This window comes from Magallana gigas, chromosome 6 (assembly GCF_963853765.1).
Source record: "Magallana gigas chromosome 6, xbMagGiga1.1, whole genome shotgun sequence".
In the NCBI taxonomy this organism is placed as follows: Eukaryota; Metazoa; Mollusca; class Bivalvia; order Ostreida; family Ostreidae; genus Magallana; species Magallana gigas.
This window is the reverse complement of record NC_088858.1, coordinates 50144779-50168449: the sequence shown is the minus strand read 5'-3', so window position 1 is coordinate 50168449 and position 23671 is coordinate 50144779. Positions and strand designations below refer to the sequence as shown.

General features: G+C 33.6%; 2 protein-coding genes across 2 annotated transcripts; one reads left to right on the top strand and one right to left on the bottom strand.

Annotated features, from left to right (window-relative positions):
- Window positions 1-2880: 2880 nt before the first annotated feature.
- LOC105326901 (kynurenine 3-monooxygenase) lies at window positions 2881-12763 on the bottom strand. The gene is made up of 14 exons (XM_011427135.4): window positions 12525-12763; window positions 12157-12226; window positions 11611-11801; window positions 8354-8402; window positions 8073-8160; window positions 7807-7972; window positions 7444-7637; window positions 7289-7346; window positions 7106-7195; window positions 6540-6597; window positions 6252-6334; window positions 5884-5985; window positions 4983-5042; window positions 2881-3568 (listed from the first exon to the last, which is right to left on the bottom strand). Exons 1-14 carry the CDS (start codon window positions 12561-12563, stop codon window positions 3470-3472), a joined length of 1347 nt encoding a protein of 448 aa, XP_011425437.3. The 5' UTR covers window positions 12564-12763; the 3' UTR covers window positions 2881-3469.
- A 2783-nt stretch (window positions 12764-15546) lies between these two features.
- On the top strand, window positions 15547-21725 carry LOC105326756 (ATP-binding cassette sub-family B member 10, mitochondrial). The gene is made up of 12 exons (XM_011426940.4): window positions 15547-16056; window positions 16354-16551; window positions 16707-16909; window positions 17190-17324; window positions 17411-17557; window positions 18153-18288; window positions 18665-18760; window positions 19096-19302; window positions 20336-20596; window positions 21121-21164; window positions 21275-21309; window positions 21450-21725. Exons 1-12 carry the CDS (start codon window positions 15684-15686, stop codon window positions 21676-21678), a joined length of 2064 nt encoding a protein of 687 aa, XP_011425242.3. The 5' UTR covers window positions 15547-15683; the 3' UTR covers window positions 21679-21725.
- Window positions 21726-23671: the final 1946 nt, after the last annotated feature.

Genomic DNA, 23671 nt, shown 5'->3' with positions numbered 1-23671 from the left:
ATGGATTGTTGGTCCAATCATATTAATGGTATTTATGAAAAAGGATGCAAAAGGTTGAATATATTAAGATTGCTCAAGCATACAATTGATAGAGAAAAACTGGTTAAAATATATATGGCTTTTAGCAGACCTATACTGGAATATGGTGATGTTGTGTGGGGCAACTGTACCAAAGAAAACTCTGAATTGCTTGAAAAAGTACAAATTGAAGCAGCCAGAATAATAACAGGGTTGAGATATATACATGTACTAGGGTTGAGAGTTAACTCTTCTAGAAGTATCTTATATAGCTAACTTGGCTTGGGAGACCCTTCAATCTAGAAGGGATAACTACAAAATAATTCATGGTTTAGCACCGCAGTACTTGTTAGATTTCATCATATAAAAAAGCACCATCATATAATAAAGCACCATCTTCACATAAAAAAGCACCTTCGCATAAAAAAGCATCATCATGCACATAAAAAAGCATCATCACATAAAAAAAAAAGCACATAAAAAAACACCATCTTCATATAATAAAGCACCATCTTCATATAACAAAGCACCATCATCACATAAAAAAGCACCATCTTCATATAATAAGGCACCACCTTCATATAATAAAGCACCATCTTCATATAATAAAGCACCATCTTCACATAAAAAGCACCATCTTCATATAATAAAGCACCACCTTCATATAATAAAGCACCATCTTCATATAATAAAGCACCATCTTCACATGAAATAACCACAACATAATATAATAAAGCACCATCTACATATAAAATAGCCACATAAGTCAGCTATGGCGTTCCATACTTGACACTACTTCAACTTTAGTCGATGGTAAACTCGATTTCAATCTTCTTACTAAACCTACAGATTCCCACCTCTATTTAATGACGTCTAACTGCCACCCACCTCATACTTTTAGAGGCATACCAAAAGTCCTAGCCACCAGAGTCAGACGTATTTGTTCAACTCAAGAACTATACTCTGAGCAAAGTCAGCTCCTAAAATCCCACTTATGTGCCAGGGGCTACAGCTCGCACTCTGTACAGAATGCAATTGATGATTTAGCTAAAGAGGATCGTTTATCCCTTCTGAAATATAAACCCCAAAACGAAGACAACAAGGTCCCATTTGTCACTTCTTACCACCCTGTCCTTAGGGGCCTAAATGCAGAACTTGTTCTGACACCAGATGTCTGTTGTGCAAACACAGCTCTGATGCAGACGACTTCTCTAGCCCCATTACTTACTTACGTACTTACACAATTTTCGCAAGTACTTCTTGTCGTACGGACAATTGTGTATATCTCATCAATTGTAAATTTTGTCAGAAACAATACGTAGGGGAAACAGGAGACCTCCGCAGGCGCATCAATAATCATCGTTCCACCATCAAAACTAAGAAAATTAAAGAACCCGTCGGGGAACATTTTAATTTAGATGGTCACAAATGGGAGGACATGATGGTTTTGGTCATTGATCACAACCCTAACTGGACAGATGCGGAGAGAAAAAATAAAGAAAAATTTTGGATGCATAGACTGAAGTCATTCCGCCCTGACGGCATTAACAAATTAAGTGACTTCACCAAAATGAACATCAACTAAGTACTGATTTGTTTTCGTAGCAATATCACCATCTTCATCTTTTTCGGTCCATGTACAAACTATTAATCATGTTATTTATTCAAATTATTAGCTATTTCCTTAATCGGTTTTGTTCTTTTTCTTTATTTCACTTCCATTAGTTTTTACATTCATGATTATTTATGTGGTCTTTTACAGGGCCAATCGTCCCTACAAACTTTCACTACATGTACGAATTATCTTACTAGTACAACTTAATTAACAGCAACCCCCAATTAGCAAGTTAATTCGTTCGCGTTATCTTTCTCTTCGCAGACCGTCCGCTGCGTCGGACGGGATTTTTCTTTCTCGGGCTCGAATTCTTAAATATAAAGATGTAGCTGCCACGTTTTGATCCGGTGCTTAAACATTATCTAGTTTTTATATATTATTTAGTTTAGTTTAGTGCTAGTTTTGTAGATGTGTTTCTTCTTTCTTATGTAGTTTTTATTTTGTTGTCCTGAAGAAGGGACGGGTTGTCCCGAAAATTTGACAATATTTTACTTTATTGTTCGTGTCGTTGGTTATTTTTAGTGCTTTATATATATATATATATATATATATATATATATATATATATATATATATATATATATATATATATATATTTCACGATTTGTGGAACGGTGATACACAAATAGTGCACCTTAGTAGTAAGAAAGTGATTTATTACAAATAAAATATCTAAATTCTAGTAGCAAAATCTGTTGTTGAAACGTTTATTTACAGACAAAACTTGGATTTGCATTCGTATATTACAGTTCACAATCATTAGAAAAAACTTAACGGATGCATAAAAAACTACATGTATAAAGTTATTTAGTTTATATCCGCAAAGAGTTTTCGGTATACTTTGAGGGGAGGGACCCGGAAACCCTGAGGTAGTCAATATGTTTATGGGGAGTGGAGGTGATCGAAACCCGTGGCTAGCGGAGATCGTGAAACAAATTAAATACGCTAGAAATAACGTTATGCTCTTACTAATGAATTTGGCGTGTCATTCATGTACGTATGATATGTATGCAATCGCCTAATTTTAAAATGATTAATAACGAATGATTAATATATTATGTAATATTATTTAAAGGACATGTCAGATCACGATTTTTTCATCCATTTCTACTTTTGAATTAATCTGGAACTGTATCCCTTCATTTCAAAACGATTGGGTTGATGGATGTTGCATGCGTATATGACTGACTAAAAGAGTTTGAAATTAAAACGATGGATATGTATATTATGTATGCCGTCTCCCAAAGGTCCACATATGTCTGATGTCTATGTATGCAATGTGCAAACTGGTTCATAATGATTAAATAGTAAAATATAATACCAAAATGCAATTTAATAAATTGAACAACGATGAAGCTGTCAGTGTTTATTAGACGAGTGTCCACAAAGACAACAATGTACATGATTCAACAGACATGTGACACACATAGAACCCCTGTGCTCAGAATCCACTGGACTTTAAAAACAAGGCATGCCTTATTCCGAACTGAAGATTAATAACAGTATTTTCATTATGCTTGACTATCTATATGTATATATAAAAAAGACTGAAAAAATGACAAGTGATGACATAAGTAAACTGAATGAAAATTCTCAGGTTAGGGTGTAGTAGCTAATCCAATGACTCTTTTATGTATTGAACCAATAATCAATAATTCCAGGAATTTTTGTTCTTAAATAAAGCATAACAATCTGTCCCTGTATGATACCAAATGTATACATGTAGTCTGAAAGTGTCAATCGCTTATTAAACAAAAAGCTTCGTCAACTTTATTTAAAACAAAATAAAGTCAAAATAGAGTAAATATGAACAGCGAGTTCGCAGTGGGACAATCTCTACCCGTGTCTGTCCCAACTAACGTACACCCATATTACTGTAGTGATGAGAAGAGAAAACAATAAAGCTGCTCCTAACACCAGGATGCAGTTCAAAATCTGCAACAAAAGAAAAAAACCCACTGTAACAGTTTAAAATCAAAGTTATGAATTTGTTAACTTTAACACAACAAAAACTTTTAAAGGCAATCTCCCCATACAATTACTGTAGCTTCTAAATATTTTTTTGTAAACTTTACTCTAGATCTAGATTGAATGAAAAGAGGTACAAAAATAAATCCAGTTATTTAAAAACCACGAAATTAGTAAAGATCTTATGAATATCACTGCCTAAATGATATCATTATACTTTCATGTTAAATACTGAAATCCGATTGGTTTAGATGCAGTTGGTAAAACGTTCTATTACCCTCAGCGTTAGCAACACACTTGGCAACGGGTAACACTATATAAATAGTGCCTGTTTGGGAGGGTAACAGTTGAAATTGACACCCCGAGAAAACTATTGTCAACCGACGCGAAGCGGAGGTTGACAATGGTTTTCGAGGGGTGTCAATTTCAACTGTAATCCTGCCAAACAGGCACTATTCATTTTGTTATACTGAATGTCTTAATTTTAAAGAAAACTTAACTGCTTTTCCATAGGAATAAACGTGAATTCTACGGCGAACCGTACGCACATAATTTTCGCGCATGTAATAATAATGTTACCCGTTGCTAATTGCGTTGCTATAACGCTGAGGATAATAGAAAGGATTATGAACTGCGTCTAAACTAATCAGATTTCAGTATTTAACATGAAAGTATAACAATATATAACTAGTGCCTGTTTGGGACGGTAACCGTTGAAATTGACACCCCAAGAAAACTATTGTCAACCGACGCGAAGCGGAGGTTGACAATGTTTTTCGAGGGGTGTCATTTTCAACGGTTATCCTCCCAAACAGGCACTATTTATTTTATTATACTGAATGTCTTAATCTTAGAGAAATTTTACTGCTTTTATATAGAAATGACTTGAATTCTACGGCGAACCGTACGCGCATAATTTACGCGCATGTAACAATTCGTTTTGTTAAACTTTCATGTTAAACACTGAAATCTGATTGGTTTAGACGCAGTTGATAATTCGTTCTATTACCCTCAGCGTTAGTAACACACTTGGCAACGGGTAACACAACGAATGAAAATAGTTTTCTCGGGGTGTCAATTTCAACTGTTACCCTCCCAAACACGCACTAGTTATATATTGTTACATGCGCGTAAATTATGCGCGTACGGTTCGCCATAGAATTCACTTCATTTTTTATAAAAAGATGGAAATTTTTTTTATTCAGTATAATAAAATAAATAGCGCCTGTTTGGGAGGGTAACTGTTGAAATTGACACCCCTCGAAAACCATTGTCAACCTTCGCTTCGCGTCGGTTGACAATGGCTTTCTCGGTGTGTGAATTTCAACAGTTACCCTCCCAAACAGACACTATTTATATAATGGTTGGGACTGAATGTTACCTGATCTTGATACTGTTTCCTCTGCTTACATATGTGGTACCTTATATCTGTAAATGCCACCTGTAATTCATCAAGAAATATTAATTATTGATAAAGAATGATTAATTAATCATATGTGTATATACTAAAAACACGTATTCCCGAGGTATTTGTTATGGTCATAACTATTGCCATCTACACATGTAAAAATAGTATCCTGTACAGTTTAATTTCACTCATTGCCTCGTAAGATACATGTACTATGTTCTTCCGAATCTACCCACTTATCGTTTATCTTTCGGGGACATGTGTATGACGGATCACAAGAGGACTGTTATATACGAAGATAGAGGTTTTAATTTTTCTTTAATACCGAGAAAAGTGAAGTAGTAAATATAATCTATATATAACTGTGCATGTTTGTATGTATACGTTTGATTAATTGCAGAAAAATATTCAGTAACTGTTCTTTTGCTACAACATGGGTTTGTAAGTTTTGTAAATAACCTTTCTCCGTTGAATTTTATTAATAAGAACATCTACACTGCGGTTGAATATATCTAAATGGAAATTATATATAAAACTTCTTTTATTTAGTCTTTTAAAATGCTTAATCAGAGGAACACACATCCTTGAAGAAGCAATGGAAATTCCAGGATTGCCTGTTCAATGGCCACCGGTGACTAAGCTATGTGGATCAACAAACGTCCATTGTATTGGCTGATTTGACTCGACCTTGTCACGATCAGTTCACACTTAACTTTGTACAATAGAGTGCTTTCTTTCAACATTTGATGACGATAAAATGATAATACAAAATTAACGTACATGCATATTTTAAATTGTTGATTGTACCTTTTAAAAATGTGTGCAAACAGATCAAACTTAGTAAATTTTGAGCAACCACTGAGTAAATTCCTACCATGGAGTACAGGGGGATCCAGTTGCTTGGCAGAATGGCGTGGAGGATATTGTCCAGCTTCTTCTTTAAGCGAAAAGTCTTCGTGTTCACTAACTGTCTCATCTAAATCAGACAAAAATCCGCGGCAGTAGTTAAAATAGTACCTCAAAACCAAAGAGAACAAAGGAAATCAAACATCACATTATAACATCACCAATAATCTGTGTAAGCGTGGACAAATCTATATTCTGATACTTAATGGTATACAGAGTTCCTTTTTTATTTTGTGATTTAAAAAGAATTGAGAAAGATTTAAGTAACATATTTCGATCTTTGTTTTAACAGACGGAAATTGGTCAGTGTTTTTGGTCAGAAGGGAGTGTTCCCACCTCCAGGAAGTTGTACAAGGTAAGGTCACAGACTGCGTGGGCGTCCGCTTTTCTACATCTGGAGTACTCCGAGAAAGCAGCCGCTGTATTCAAAGGATCAGAAATAAAGAATATGTGTTATATGAATCAGGAGTGTATGTCATATCCCGTTGTGATTAACAAAACAATGAAAATTAAATTTGCATTGACGTGACAATTTTATGTGATAATGTGATTAAAATCCGCGTAACATTAAGGTTTCGTGTGTAAGTTGTACAAGCACAAATAGTGAAATAGTAGGCCAATTACCGAAGTTGTCTTTGTGTATATCTAGCAGACTGTTCAGAAGCATGCAATCTTCAAATCCCTGCAAATATAGTAAATTACAGATTCTGCTATGAGATAGTTGAAGAAACTGTAAGCAGGAAAAATTTGCCCCCTTTTTATTTTCGCCACGTACACCCAGGCACGTAGCATCAGGGGGGGGGGCAGGGGGGGCCTGGCCCCCCACTTTTTCTCACAGCAACAAATTTTTTAAAATTTACATATAAAAAATGGAATTATCATGGAGTTGCCCCCCCCCCACTTTTTTGGGAGTATGTAAAAAAATTGATATGTAAATAAGGAAATGAGGAGTGAAATTGAAGTTATATAGTACCCCCCCCCCCCCCCCCCCCCCGACGGATTAGAATTTTGACAATTGACATTTTGTCAAGATTTTTTGGATGAGAATCTTAAAACAAAACTGTGTTTGGGCGAATTCAAGACTGGGTGAAACTTTTTGCAAGTGTTGGAAGGCAAAAATTACACGAGGCGAAAATACCCCTGTATACAGTAGATTACATTGAATTAATACAGTGAAGAACATGACGTACGGAATTGACGCCCTGTGCAAGGAATGGCAGCATGGCATGGGCGGCATCCCCCATTATCAAAGCTTTGCCCTCGATGTGGTACGGAGAACACTGAAAAAAACCCAGTCCTAAATTACCGAATTGATTAAGAAAAGACACAACTATGAATAAATCACTTCACATTGGTTATACATCAAACATTACCTTTATTGTAACCATTGGATAAGGATACCATGTGGGAAAAGAAGACCGAAGGTTTTTCCTTCAAAATAATTCATAAACACTTGTAATATCTGCGACATTTTTTATTGGAAATTGCTCAACATATCTCAATGAAGCTACAAACACAATACACATACTCTCCAACTAACGCCAGAGCGTCTGGGAAGTGTTTCTTAAAAAACTCTACCGCATCGTCTTCCGTCTTTAAACTGGAAAACGTTTCAAACCTCATGAAGAGGGCTATGTTGAAAGTTCTATCCCAGTTCGCTGTACAGAGCATTAAGAAGTCGTCACGGGGCCACAGATGGAGATGTTGTGGCTCCAATGCAAACTGACAAAGGTGTACAGTGTATCACTAGTTACATACAGAACAATGGATGAAGTGGCTATGATACTACACGATTACCGTTATAAAAGTAAGTGAATGGTTGGGTTGACCCACATAGCTGAAATGTCAATGAAACTAAAAGGTAACCGACGGTAACTGAATGGTAACCTACATCGTTGTTTTTAGTCTTGGCCACGGGTAACTCGATGTAACCGTAGGGGACATAAATCTGCTGGACGTCCATCAGGGAACATTTCATAATTTCCAGGCGTATGGTGGAATGAGCTCCGTCGTTACCGAACACCACGTCCGCCTGCACGCGCACCTTTTTACCCTTACTTGAAAAAAAATCATTTCGATGTATTTGCAATTTTCTAGTTTTTATATGCTTAGAAGTTGGGTAGTGTGAGGGAATAAAGAATCAAATTTGCGACATACTGTAAAAACTCTAACTGTCCCGTCTTTAAGTTGCATGATGTCAGTTTGTGCTCAAAGAAACACGTGAGGTTTGGAAACTTTTCTGCGGCTGGATTTACAAAGAATTCATTAATTAATACATCAATCAACAAATGTCATTGTACATCTCAACTAAAGTGCAAAGCTGATGTTTTATATTGTATTATATTAATACAATATCATGGTATCATACCATAGATATGTAAATATATTGGATTATATTACATCTACTGATTTAAAATCATTCTGGATAGTGCTCTTACCATTTAAAAGGATTTCATTCAATTTATTTCTCTGTGTTGACAAAATGAACTGAAAAAAAGGAAGAACTTACAATGGTTATGCGATTTATTTAAGGAATCATTCTTTGAGTACTACGAGGTGATAATTTCGGTCGGGGCGTGATCAAATCTAATAAGGGCTTTATGATAGATTTGATCACGCCCCGACCGAAATTATCACCTCATGATACACAAAGAATGATTCCTTATTACTTATGTTTATATAATTTAAGCTATCGTACGATTAAATATTTAAATAAAAATAAGCAAACCCGCTGGCGCCTCAATTTGGCATTATTTGAAGTTAAGGGTTATATAGTACAAAATCGATACGTAGTGTTATCATAGGCAAAGACACTGGACAATGTAAATATTATATCATGAAGGCAAATGTGATAAATATATAACACTGAAAAGTAAAGAACTTACAAACCTTGTAAACCTTCGGAGAATCTATTTACGGAATTTGAAACTGTTCAATAGTGCAAAAACTCATTACAATAGAACTCTTCTGGTTTCAGCAAAAAGAACTTATAAAAAATACGAAGGAAAACTTAAGCGTGTTTACCTCCGATACCAAGGAGATCATATGGCATATTTAAAAAAGAAGAACCCCAAACAATTCTACCATTTCTTTCGTTAACATAAGAAGAATCCTATACAAGGACCAACTATTATAAATTTTCATGATCATTTTAAAGAGCTGTCCTCCTCGGATAACAACACCTACTCCGATCAGGAAACATTCGCTGAAACGGACACTTCTTCGTACCCCGAACTTAACGGTCCAATAACAACAGAGGAGGTAACTCGCGTCATAAAACGTTTGAAAATGGACAAGTCTCCAGGAATGGACAATCTTTTGAATGAATATTTTATTGCGTTTGGTGACTATCTTACTACATACTTAGTTGACTTATTTAATATTGTTTTTTCTTCCGGTATCTTTCCCCAAATATGGTCGGAAGGTATTATAACTCCTATTTATAAAAAAGAAGACTCTGTGGACTGTAATAACTACAGAGGTATCACACTTGTAAGCTGTCTATCTAAAATATTTACATCTCTATTGAACGACAGATTATGTAATTGGTCCAAGGCATATAATGTAATCACTGATGCTCAATTTGGCTTTAGAGCTGGACATAGTACAACAGATGCAATTTTTATTTTACATTGGTTGATTAGTCGAAGTATTGCAAAGAGGAAAAAATTATTTTGCTGTTTTGTAGATTATCAAAAGGCTTTTGACAAAATTGATAGAAATCTAATGTTTTTTAAATTAGCAAGAAGTGGTGTTGATTGTCGTATGTTAAATATTATAAAGTCTATGTATAGTAACATAAAGTCATGTGTAAAATATCAAAATCATATATCCGAGTTTTTTTATTGTCTCGAGGGTTTGATGCAGGGTGAGTCTCTGTCTCCTTTCTTATTTTCCTTGTACGTAAATGATTTTGAAATTGAATTCATAAAGGAGATGTGTCTACCTGTTGAAATTAGAGATATTGCTTTATTCTTAATTATGTATGCAGACGACACTGTACTTTTTTCAGAGACAGAGCAAGGTTTACAAAATATGCTGGATTGTTTACAGCAATATACATCCAAGTGGAAGTTAAAAGTTAATGTAGATAAAACAAAAATTGTTGTATTTAGAAAAGGTGGAAGGTTGAAAAATAATTATTGTTGGAATTATAAAAATGAATGTATTGATATTGTTGAAAACTTCAATTATCTTGGTATAACTTTGAATTTTAATGGCAGTTTTCATAAAACGCAAAGCGTTTTAGCATCACAAAGTAGAAAAGCGATGTATTGTTTATTGTCCAAAATGAAGCCATTGCAATTGAATGTTAATACAAAATTGTCACTGTTTGATACATATATTGGTAGCATAGTACATTATGGTTGTGAATTATGGGGACAGCACCCAGCAAGTGAATTAGAAAGTATACATTTAGATTTTTGTAAGAAGTTATTATGTGTTAAGAATAGTGTTACATCAATGATGGTGTATTTTGAATTAGGTCGTAAACCACTGCAGTTGGATAGAAATTATAGAATGTTGAAATATTGGATAAAGTTAAAGAATAGTGATAATTGTATTTTAAGCAATATATACCAAGATATGGTAAATGAATGTGAAACACAGTTAGCCTCTAATTGTTGGCTCTCATACATAAAACAATTGATTAACAATTTAGGTTTTGGATATATATGGAACTGTAAAGAACAATTTAATGAACATGTATTCCTACATGAAGTGAAGCAGAGGTTGACCGACATGTTTATACAAGAAGGACATGGCTACTTTGAAAATTCTCCCAAATGTACAATGTATAAGCACTTATGTTATAATTTTGAAGTACAAGAATATTTAAGAAAACCAATACCAACTGTATATGTTCAATTTATAAGTAAATACCGTTTATCCTCTCATCAACTCGAGATTGAGCGTGGCAGATTTTATAATATCCATAGAAATGAGAGAGTTTGTAAACTATGTTCACTATCACAGATTGAAGATGAGTTTCATTTTATTTTAATCTGTCCATTTTATAAGGAAATAAGAAAGTTGTATGTAAAAAAATATTATTATGAAAAGCCTTCTGTTTTTAAACTTATTCAATTACTTTCAACAAAGAATATCAAAGAGTTGTGCAATTTGGGAAAATACTTATATAAATGCTCAAAATTACGATAAAATTATAATTAATTTTTGTTTTGATAATATATTCTTCATTATCCTGTTTACTTCTGTCATGTAAATTTTGCAGACTGCTATGTGCACACGCAGTCTAATACAAGATTGTGATGGTCTTTCTTTTTTGTTTTTGTTTTTAAAAATTGTTTTCATATGTTTGTTCACCTATGTATATATGTTAAACCTATGAATCGTATGGTTCTTGGTAATAAACAATACAATACAATGTACAATGGTTACGCCCTTTGCAGTTCCATGAAGACAAACGTGATAATTATCTAATCCCAAAACTAACATTTAACAATACTTGTATTTACACTCAAGCTTTTGTAAGTAAATCGGAGAGAGAGAGAGAGAGAGAGAGAGAGAGAGAGAGAGAGAGAGAGAGAGAGAGAGAGAGAGATCTGTCTCCTGACCTTGGAGAACTAGCCCACAAACTGACTAAATCTGATAAAAGTAATAGTTCATATATGTAGTTATTGATATCAAAATTTATATTAAAAAATTGCTTTGTGAATTTAAGCTTGGAAACCTGTTCTTTCCGGCCATAGTAGAGCGGATGCATTGTCCCGTCCACCTCGTGTACCATTCTGGCGAACATAGCCACCTGGTAGGGGGCGATCTGCTCGGCCACGCCCACCTGTTTGAGCGCCGCCATCCCCCGACTGGTCAGTGCCAGGTTGGTTGTCCGCCGTCCTGACGGGGGTGGCTCTCTTCTAAGGTCTGTTGTTATCAAATGATAGCGAAAATACTTTACTCAAAGGGAAATTGGCATTTATCTACAGTATCATGTTTCGAAGAAAAAAATATTTATTTCAACATTATTTTCTTACTGAAAAATAGACTAGTAATGCAGCATACGCATTTTGATTTTTGGTAACAGAAAAGGAACTAGCGGTTTTCAATTTTCTGATTATTTTCCTTAACTTATTTTCTTCATTGTTTTCACTGCTCTCTTACAGTTAATTAACTTATTTACACTTTATCGTACAATGAATCTTCATTATGTAAATAAGTATCCATTGTATATTAAAGATGACCTTGTTAGATCAATATCAATACTATATAAACAACTTACCACGTCTTTTCTCGTACACACTCACGGTCAAATTCCGTTTTGCCAACAAAATAGCGTTCAGAGTTCCTACCTTGAATAGACCAAGAAAATGTTCATATATTTGCTGGGATTAAAGTTTTAATAGTTTATACTTTCACGGGGGCTTGGAGGCCGTGGTTGATTTTTAGACTTTATATAGAAATATCATAAAAAGATGAGCTGTAAAACAAATATTTAGATTTAAATGTTAAAATTCATTGAATAGTTCCTTACGAAGTAATAGTTTATGGATAAACAAACCAATTTTATCAATATAAGGTATATCAAATGTTATGTATTTACCACCCAACCTTCTAAAAGACAGCATAAGAATACTTAAGGATACTTACCAAACCTGCTCCAACGATAACTATGTGTTTTTCCGACATGTTTTCTTCGGGCTGATAGAGGCAGCCACAGCACCCGAAAAGGAGGCACTGACTAGCCAACTGACCCTTACTTATAGTAGGACATAGTCATTTATATAAACTATAGTTTTACAATAGACTATTAATTACAGTGTACCAACAACGAAGGCGGAAATTGTATTCATCTTCTCTGAACAAAATATTTAAGTCTTAGGATAATACCTCTTTAATTTGAATTTCTTGTGACTTTACGTGTAAGTGGTTTGATATGCACTGTCACCGGATGTCAACAATCTCTATAATTTCTTTCATGATAAAAAGTTTACATGTCTCTGTTGTGCCAACGACGACAGTGTGGTCGATTCACGAACAGATCGCTAAAAAAATCTCTAAAAATGGCTGAAATGTGCACTTATATCGCCTTCCCCTCCAAAAAGAAAAATAAAGAATAACCCCAATACAACAATACACCATTTTTCTTGCAGACTTGAGAATTCAATATAGCAGCTAAAATGTAGAATCAAATCAAACGAAAGAAACCCAAAATAATTTTAAAATATACTTAATTGATAATTTAAGAAAAAACAACAAAACAAAACCAAACACGCACAGCCGCAAATAACAAACTTAGACTATTATAGTTTTTTAATCACGTACGTAGTTTAATGTTGCATATTTCCCGCAGAATACAATACATTGTGAACATGTGTTATAAAATCCGGTTTAATACGATCTTGATATATCGAAACTTGAGTATACACATGAAGTAAAATCCGTTCAGTACGATCACGAATATAGAACGAATAACGGATATAGATGCATTTTATGGCGTCTCCGGTAAACTTCTTTAAAAGTCCATGCATAATTGTACGGTTTACAAGGTTACAAAAAACTTGGATATAACATTGAATTTAAGGAATACAGAATCATTAGTTGATTAGTACTGGTGATCGAATACAGTGATTTAATCTATCATAAATCCGGAGCTTATTGATTCGAGTCCGGTATAGTTGAAGATAACGAAATCTACATTGTTTATAATGTCGATATAATTCATAGATTCAAAGGTTAAAAACAATACCAGTTGAAATAATTATCACAAGAAAAACATAAAATGAAACTATTTTTGCATTGATATTTTCCGATGAAGTATCGTTTACTTCATTTTCATATTTATGAATGTCTCATGCAGTGTGCATATCACAAATGGTGGTCATGTAGAGTAACTGAAACATGCCATATATAACGCAGTCGCCATACGTAGCATTGCGATTTATTTATACGGATACAACGAATTTTCACCGGTTCCTAGGACTTCGCTATATCCGAGTTTTGCTGTATGGAACAGATATGTAAAACATATATAAACAAGAATCGTATTAAGATTACACTTCGGGCTCATTTTGGATTAAATATATTTTAAACAAATCTATGAAATGCATTTTTATGGTTAGTAACCTATTTTGGAAAGTTGGAATTTATCGTTAAAGTTAATTTTTCCTTTCCAACCTGGAATTTCAAACTTTAAACTTGAAATTTTATCAACGCTATCTATTAATTACGGAAGCGTATAAGTGCCACTTTGTATTTTTATTCTTTAAAATTCCAACTTTAAAGTTGGAATTTCCAACTTTAAAGTTGGAATTTCCAACTTTAAAGTTGATTTTTCCAACTTTTATCTTGGAAATTCAAACTTTAAAGTTGATTTTTCCAACTTTAAAGTTGATTTTTCCAACTTTAAAGTTGGAATTTCCAACTTTAATCTTGGAATGTCCAACTTTAATCTTGGAATTTCCAACTTTAAAGTTGGAAAAATCAACTTTAAAGTTGATTTTTATTATATTTGTATATATAGATAGATAGATATATACTATGATTTTTTGTTCAGTGTGAATTAGGCTTTACTCATAAAAAGAATGGGGGAGTTCATTTGCTTTCAAGAAGAACTCAATATAATAATACAACAACTCGAACTCACTGGAATTAATAGAACATGTCATAATTATAATTTCAATTTTAATTTTTGAATTCCATGAAAACAATAACTACCGGTATGTCATAATCAATATATATATATGTGTATAAAACGTTGCTTGATTGTATCATATACATATAAAATAAATTTAAAAAATCCTCAATAAATAAAAGAAATAAAAGGAGTAAGCATAATGAAGCATAGTACTGAAAAACATTAAGGAAAGTAATTATATGTAAACAATAATCTATTCTGCAATTTTCAACAAAGAATTTTCAGTTAACAGATACATATACGGTAGTATGTGCATGATAATCTTGAACAATTAATAAATATGTTGAATTGGACCCAAGATTAAAGTTGGAAATTCCAAGATTAAATTTGGAAATTGCAAGATTAAAGTTGGAAATTCCAACTTTAAAATTCCAACTTTAAAGTTGGAAATTCCAAGATTAAAGTTGGAAATTCCAAGATTAAAGTTGGAAAAATCAACTTTAAAGTTGGAAATTCCAAGATTAAAGTTGGAAAAATCAACTTTAAAGTTGGAAAAATCAACTATAAAGTTGGAAATTCCAACTTTAAAGTTGGAAATTCCAAGATTAAAGTTGGAAATTCCAACTTTAAAGTTGGAATTCTAAAAAATAAAAAAATATTTAGAGTGGCACTAATACGCTTCCGTAATTATTACATTTATTTCATTCAACATTATTTCAATATTTGATATCTGATGCTTTAATATTTATATGAAAACATTAAAGTTGGAAATTCCAAGATTAAAGCTGGAAATTTCCTCTTTAAAGTAGGAAAAAATCAGCTTTAAAGTTAGAAAATCCAAGATTAAAGTTGGAATTTCTTTTAATAGTCGCTTAAATTCTGTACTTGACCCTCAGAGGAACATTTTTGTACATTGTCTTTTTGTGATTATTACTGCATGTTAATCTTATGTATCTTAATTGAAATATTATAATTATGTTTTATTAATAATAACGCATTTCGACAATTATTGGCTGGCCCGTTTAACAGAACACATGTACAACTTGTCTAAAATCCAATATGGCCGCGCCCATTAGAAATGATTTCGTAAGATGACATTTGTGATAGGGACTGCAGTGGGAGTGTTTTTTTGAACTGTTGCACATCGTTTTCACAGGGATCGTATATCAAAAATGTTACACAGGCTTTGCTGTAAGTGGACTTCATATTGTCATGCAAAGACATTCAATCTTTCTATCTTTTCTAAACCATATGTTGGTCCCAAATCAAACGTTTTCACTTCAAAACGATTGCACTACACACTGTGTAAGACGTACCGCAAGTCTCAAAGGTCAGGGTTTGTCATTCCCAAATACAAACATGTATCAGCGGGAAATTCGTCTAGAAAAGGTGTTCTTGCAAAAATCAAGGACTTTATATTCCGACGAAAGTCTAGTTCTCTCGCGGTCGACAAGAGCCAATTGGCGACAAAAAAGAAAGCTCCGACATCTACAGAAATCAAGAGACTGTTGTCGCTAGCAAAGTCAGAAAAATGGAAACTAGTTGGTAAGATACCTATTGTATTATAAAATTTATAACTTTGTTCTAAAAACCATCATGACCATCTCACATTTTAATGTCCTGGTTGCCGACCTTTTTGCAGGAGATTAAAATGCTTATTTAGATATAGTTGTAAAGAGTTGTCCTAAATGCAATACTTGTTTGTTTTCTCATTTCACAATTTTTAAATGTACTTTTAGATAACCATTTTTTTAAACGAGGCTTGACAAAGAGAAGTATTCAAACAATTATTATTTTTATATTGAGATATTTTTTCTATGATAACATATTATGAATGTGCAGGTGCTGTGGGACTACTGCTCATATCCAGTGGTATTTCAATATCCATTCCATTCTGTATTGGAAAAGTGATAGACACTATATACTCTGACAGTGAGAATATGACTGCCACCCTCACTTATATATGCCAGGTCCTCATATGTGTGTTTGTGATTGGTGCTGCATCTAATATGGGCAGAATATACATCATGAATAATTCAGGTGAATGTTATGAATAAAAATTTTGGGAAATATAGCTTAATTTGTATTGGTTACTGTTCTATATATCAAAGTTGATATTGCATAATGAGATAGAAAAAATCATCATCTAGTTAATGCAAGAATGATCAGTCATTGTTTTAATTTGCATGTTACAGGCAATATAATAGTTAAGAATCTTCGAGAGAAGCTTTTCACGTCTATTGTTCGACAAGAGATTGGATTTTTTGACAAGAACAAGACAGGGGAGTTAATTAACCGGCTGTCGACAGACACGTCTCTGGTTGGGCGGTCCATTACTATGAACGTCTCTGACGGACTGCGAGCGGTGGCTCAGGGAGTTGGTGGAGTGGGAATGATGGTAAGTCAGTAGTACTGATGGAGTAATTTTTATGTTTAATAGATAGGTTTATGAATTTTGAAATAAGATTATAAAAGATAAATAATATAAACAGATGAAAAGAAATAATCTTGATTTCCATCTAGGTCAAAAACTCACATGTATATGTATCATTTTTTTTAAACAAGATCGTTTCTTACAAAAGAGCTGAAAGATACCGTAAAATTGATAATTAATTTGATCCAATTTTTTTATATGAAAATATGAGTTGATAAGTATTGCCTCGTTTAAATTACCGCAGCTGTATGTTTCTCCGAAATTGACTGGTATAGTAGTCTGTGTTGTCCCTCCTCTCATCCTGATGTCGAGGTACTACGGTTCCTACCAAAAGAAAATCACCAAAAATGTTCAGGATTCTCTGGCTAATGCTACCCAGGTGTGTATTTCAAAACAACATTGAATAATTAATATAAAACAAGATTTGAAATTGCTAGTATTAAACAACTTTTTATTTCCCTTAAGGTTGCAGAGGAAAGGATCAGTAATATTAGAACTGTGAGAGCCTTTGCCCAAGAGAACAAGGAAATAGCTGCTTACAATTCAAAGATAGAACATGTTCTACAACTGATGCAGAAAGAGGCAGCTGCTTTAGGATTGTTTTGGGGATTAGTCAGTATCATTTCTTGTTTACATGGTCATTGTAAATACATGTTGAACCCAAGGCCATTATTTGTTGTTAAATGTAATCGGTCCTTGATAAAAATGATATTATACATATTTATGATTACTTTTTTCTTTTTTTTTCACTTTTCTTTTTTAAAATTATTTCTTTTTCAAAGAAACAGACATGCAAAACAGACATTCAATCATACACACAGTGACACACACACATACACACTTATGAATAAACACCGAAATGTGTTATTTTGTGGTTACTTGCTTACATGGGAAAAAAAATTAAGACCAAAAAAAAAAAAATTCATAATAGTAAAAATAAATCAGATATCTATCAGGTATAAATTATGATTACTTTTTGATGCCACTAAATGATTAGTAAAATACATGACTTGAGGTGTATAGAGTATTTAATAGATTTTCACACCATCCAAAGTACTGACATATTTCTGAATATTTGTACCGCACATTTTATATTCGTCCTTTAATGTGAAACCTACCGGTACATACATATACACATAAAAATGTCCCTTAATGATTATTTGTTTGATTCATGTGAAATGATCTTATTGACTGGTTCCCCTGACAGACTGGCTTTACTGGTAACCTGATAATCCTGTCGGTGCTGTACAGTGGAGGAATCATGATGCAATCCTCAATGATCACTGTCGGGGAGTTATCCTCCTTTCTGCTGTATGCTGCCTATGCCACAGTTTCACTAAGCGGTATATATAAAAAACATTCCTGATTCATGAAATACTGTGTTGTCATTCTTTAGTGCCAAAGAGTGCATACTATAAAATGTTTTAAAGATGGGGTAGTAATTTTTTGATGTCATGAATAATATCATATTTTGAGAAAAAAAGTTTAGAAATATGTAAATCATCAGTATTAATTTCTTTTAATTCAAAACATTGATGTAATAGTCACTTTTGTTTTTGGAATATTTAGTAATTATTTAATATTCATAACTGCCTACCCCTGGTATAAGACAAAACCATTCATAAATATACTAGAATATTTTATTTACATTAAAGTAAACTTAAAATTTTCTTATTGATCTGGCATTAATTAATGCATGTGATATGTTTTATTTTACAGGCATGACATCATTTTATAGTGAGTTGATGAAAGGAATTGGTGCCTCGGCCAGGATCTGGGAGCTAACAGACCGCGTCCCACAGATCCCAATCTCCGGTAGGCTTTGTGTTGTCTCTTATGTCTGTTGCAAAAATAGTTCAGACAGATATACTTTATGAATTCACATGAAGTTAAATTTGATAGCTAACAGTAATCATTTAATCAAATCCTCACTTAACATTAATTAATCTTTGAGGAACAATATTGTTTAGAAGTGCATTATATTTTTAGTGTATTCATGTAGTAGTGTTTCTTGTTCACATTTCTGATATGCATTGGGAATGTCATTGTTTATCTAAAGTTTGAGTTCTGGTAGAAGTTATGTGCTCACATCCATTGATATGAAATAATTTTCTGTGATAAGATTTATATATTTTTAATGAATGTTCCAGGAGGATTAATTCCATCTACTCACACTGCTGGCAGTATCGAGTTCAAGAACATCATGTTCAGCTACTCCACCCGAGCCGAGTCTTTAATTTTCAATGACCTGAGTCTGACAGTTCCTCCCGGTCAGATTACAGCTGTTGTTGGGAGTAGTGGGTCGGGGAAATCCACACTTGGGTCACTGTTGCTAAGGTTCTATGACCCACAGAATGGTGAGTGACCACAATCCTGCCACATTAAATAGTTAACCAGATCTCCGCAAAGTGCTCCAAATTTATTTTTGATTAACTCATGTTTTGTTTCATTCCTGTTTACCAGTCTAAAAACTTTTTGTTTTGAAAATTATGTGTATAATGTTAAAACTTGTTGATTTTGCTTCAAAACTAAACTTAGGGAATGAATACATAAAGAGTTTTCCTTGACTGTTAGAGTGGTTATTTATGCTGGTGGTTAGGTACGGGATTCTATGCTCAAACAATACGCGTGGGTATTGAATATGCAGATGCGTGATATAACACTCTAAAATGTTGAGTTTTTAACTGGGTTTTCTAACAGAAAAATCTGGTTATTAAAATGGTGAAAATGGCGGGTGGGCGGTAAAAGGGTACCCTCATTGTACGGATAACTCCTCCTGCAGTTTTCAATATAGGAAGTTGTTCTTTTACAGATCAATTGTACATATATCAGAGGTGTGCATATTGCTAGGATTTTGATTTCTAATAATTTATGAAAAAAATACCAGCTTTTGAACTTAGTCATTTTTTGGCAAACTATTGCATATAGGGTACCCTTATTGTACGGATAACTCCTACTGTTTTCATAATAGGAAGTTGTCCTTTTGCAGACTAATTGTACATATATTAGAGGTGTGCATATTGCTAGGATTTTGATTTCTGATTATTTATGAAAAAATATCAGCTTTTGAACTTAGTCATGTTTTGGCAAAATATTACATATAGGGTAATCCATTTCACTGGATATAGTAGATAGTGTTTATCAATTCAGGGTTGACATGGATTATCGATACAGTTCATATAAAAGAAAACCTGGTTTGCTGTCACATTGACAGCTTTCCACTTGTTTACCATATGCGCATGGTATTTTACGTAGTTTTAAGCCCACCGCATAACTAGTGTGAATTTCCCCACGCGTAAATAACCACTTTTACAGTAATTTTTTGGACTCATCAATTTGAATGATTGTCGATAAACTTAAATGAGCATGTATGGTTTGTGATTTTATTAGGTGGTGTATTTTTGGACGGTCATAACATAAAAACCCTGGACCCACACTGGCTCAGGAACCAGATAGGAACAGTGAGCCAGGAGCCAGCTCTCTTCTCCTGCTCCATCGCTGAGAACATTGTTTATGGAGCCCCTGACATGGATGCTGTCACTCCAGCAGAGATTGAGAGTGCAGCCAGGAAAGCCAACGCCATCAACTTTATCAAGTCCTTCCCTAATGGCTTTGACACCATTGTTGGAGAGAGGGGGCTTATGCTTTCAGGTAAATGGTTAAATAGTCTACTTGTTCCACATAGGATTTTTTAATTTAAAGCTATTTAGTGTGAAAATTGAAAACTTTCACAAGAAGGTTGTGTATAAGAGTCAAATTTGGCCCCCATGATTCCTTTGTTTTTAAAAATGTTTCAGGTTTAATAATCAAGTTGTTTTATTATTTAAAGGATGTTGGTAGAATATATATTTTTCATCCATTCATTTTATTCATTTTCACTCACTGGCAGTTTCTGATGTTAGAATTAACACTTAAATCAAAATCAGTCAGAAATGTGTATTTTTCTTTTAAATGAAAAATATAAATCACAGCTAATTTTGCTGTCAGTATAAGTCTTTGATCAATAAATCTTTGATAAAAATATTAATATAATATAATTAAAATAAATTGTTTCAAAAATATGATGCTCAGTTTAGGCCATTTTAGGTCCTTATTGTATATATAGGTATTTCATTTGAATCTGTGCTATCGCACTAAAAAGATGGGTTAATATGCTAATGAATATCTGTATACAGGTGGACAGAGACAGAGATTAGCAATAGCCAGAGCCATTCTTAAGGTAAGTTGTTTAGGGTAAAAATGTTAAAGAATTTTCTTCAAAAATTATTCCTCATTGCTGTTCATGCTAATATATATTCAATCACCGTGTAATAAATGTTCTTTTTGCAGGATCCCAAAATTCTATTATTGGATGAGGCTACCAGGTTAGTCAATATCTCTCTTTAAATCATTCTTAATAGTTACTAAATATTGTACATAATGAGCTTTTAATGCCTCAGAGTTCCATAAAAGCTCAAAAAAGTAAGATGATTCTAAGCCTATTGATTGTGGTAATATTTTTCAGTGCTTTAGATGCTGAGAGTGAATTCTTGGTGCAGGACGCGCTGGAGAAACTTATGGTGGACAGGACGGTCATCACCATTGCTCACCGTCTCTCAACCATCAGATCGGCCAATCAGATCGCAGTCCTAGATCTGGGGGCTGTGGCTGAGCTAGGACCATACCAAGAACTAATGAAAATCCAAAATGGAATTTTTAGAAAATTGGTTGAAAGACAGACTATAACACAGTAATGTTATTGATGTAGAATTTATTTATTTTAATAAATTAGTTTTCCGATGTTTTATTTTGCAAACTTATTTTTTGTTTAGTTTTTAATGTTTTAAGAAACATGGAAAATGTTTTAGTCATTGGATTGAAAAGAAATAATGAAAGTTTTATTGAATTTTTGTTTTTAAATAAGTTGATACATTAGATACTTTTACAAGATTTTTAAGAAAAATAGTTTATAGTAAGTTAAATCAAAACTGGATTAAACTACCTCAAATTTTTCAAATATTTTTTACAAATGGACAGAGTTATCTTCCATTACATAAATTTATTCCATCGACATGAACATTTTCCAGTTTTGTAAGATTCATGACCTCTGATATTACCCTAAGAAAGGGTCATAATGCATTTATTAACCTTTCATGGTCATAAGTAAAAACTCATTATATTTTCCACACCCCATTGAATCTGTATCCACAAGAATTCGGTTGTAATAGTAGTTCCGCTATATTCTGGGATCAGAGGCTCGTCATCTTGTTATCTTCCACAACCCTTCCCTAAGCACCCTCCACACCCCCACATACACAAACAACATTAAGCTTTAACAACTTACGAATCCCAAATGTTGTTTTTCATTGGAAATATCTTGAAGATTTATCTTTTTGTAATGTATCTTCCTGTTTCAGTATATTTTACTTATCATGCAATCTGGTTCAGATTTGCTCTTTTATTGATACTTAAACTCGAGTAACTATCAATGCCCTTGGACCTTTTCGTTATTAAATACCTTAATTTGACATTTTATGGCCGTTTTCTCCCTCCATATTTCAAATGATATACTAAAGTCAGAGAGCCTATAAGACCACTCTTTATCGACAAGAGGCCCACAAGCCTTGACGGTCACCTGAGTACCATAGCCCTTAGATTGAATCGTCAGAGTATCATGTTTACATTTTAAGCTTCATTTTGAAGTCTAAACCCTAATCTGAGACTCCTTTGACTATTACCCCGCTTTTTTATTTGATTTTTGAAAAAACATTCATTCTTGAAAATTGGAGGGGGGAGGGGTGGGGGGAGGGTGTAAGAGTCGGAGGGATCTCGGACTATGTGTACTTTAGCTCCAGGGGCCAAAAATTGTAAACTTTTGGTAATAATAGACCCACTGGCCTTTAATAATCAATCTTTTTAATATTCATAGTTTCATTTATGATGCACACAAAATGCATACAGCTTATTTCTACAAGTATATATACAGTATGCACACAGGATCTTAGTTTTAAAAAAAAAATAATTTTGCATTTTTTGTATATTTGGCCCCGCCTTTGAGGTCCTGGGGGTGGTAAAACCACGAATATCACAATTTAGATTCTTCTTACCATTGAGATGTTTCACAAACAAAATGGTAACATTTGGTTTTGAAGTTTTCAAGAAGTTAAAAATGTAAAATTGTTGACGCACAATGGTGACCTAAAAAGTTTGTAAGCGGAATCTGACGGACGTGTTAGTTTTCATAGTACAATGTACATGTACATCACATAAATCGATTTAAACAATGCCTTGTCTAGAATTGGAAAACGTGAAAAAACATAAAATAAGATTTTCATCGTACAAGCTACAGAGTTGGACTGTGCACGTTCCAATAATTGTGCCATTTGATTACCTCTGCTTTAAGTTTGGCAATCGAAGGGCATGGTTGTTGATAACCAAAAACGCACGACATTATAATTATATAGGTTCAAAAGAAATAAAAGTGAGACGAACCAAACAGCTTTATTATAAAAATAATACGCATTGTTTTCGACAGAACCATTAAAAAAACCCTGAAAATTCTGAGTGATGGGAAAGCACACACCAGCTGTCCCGCTAACACAATTGTCTTTGCACATTATACAACTGCGCACAAGAGTCCCATAACATGTTGTCATGATAACGCAGCTTTGCCATTGTTTTGTCAAACATAAGTAGACGCACTGATACAGCTTCACACAACGCGTCGTCGCTCAAGCACATTTATTG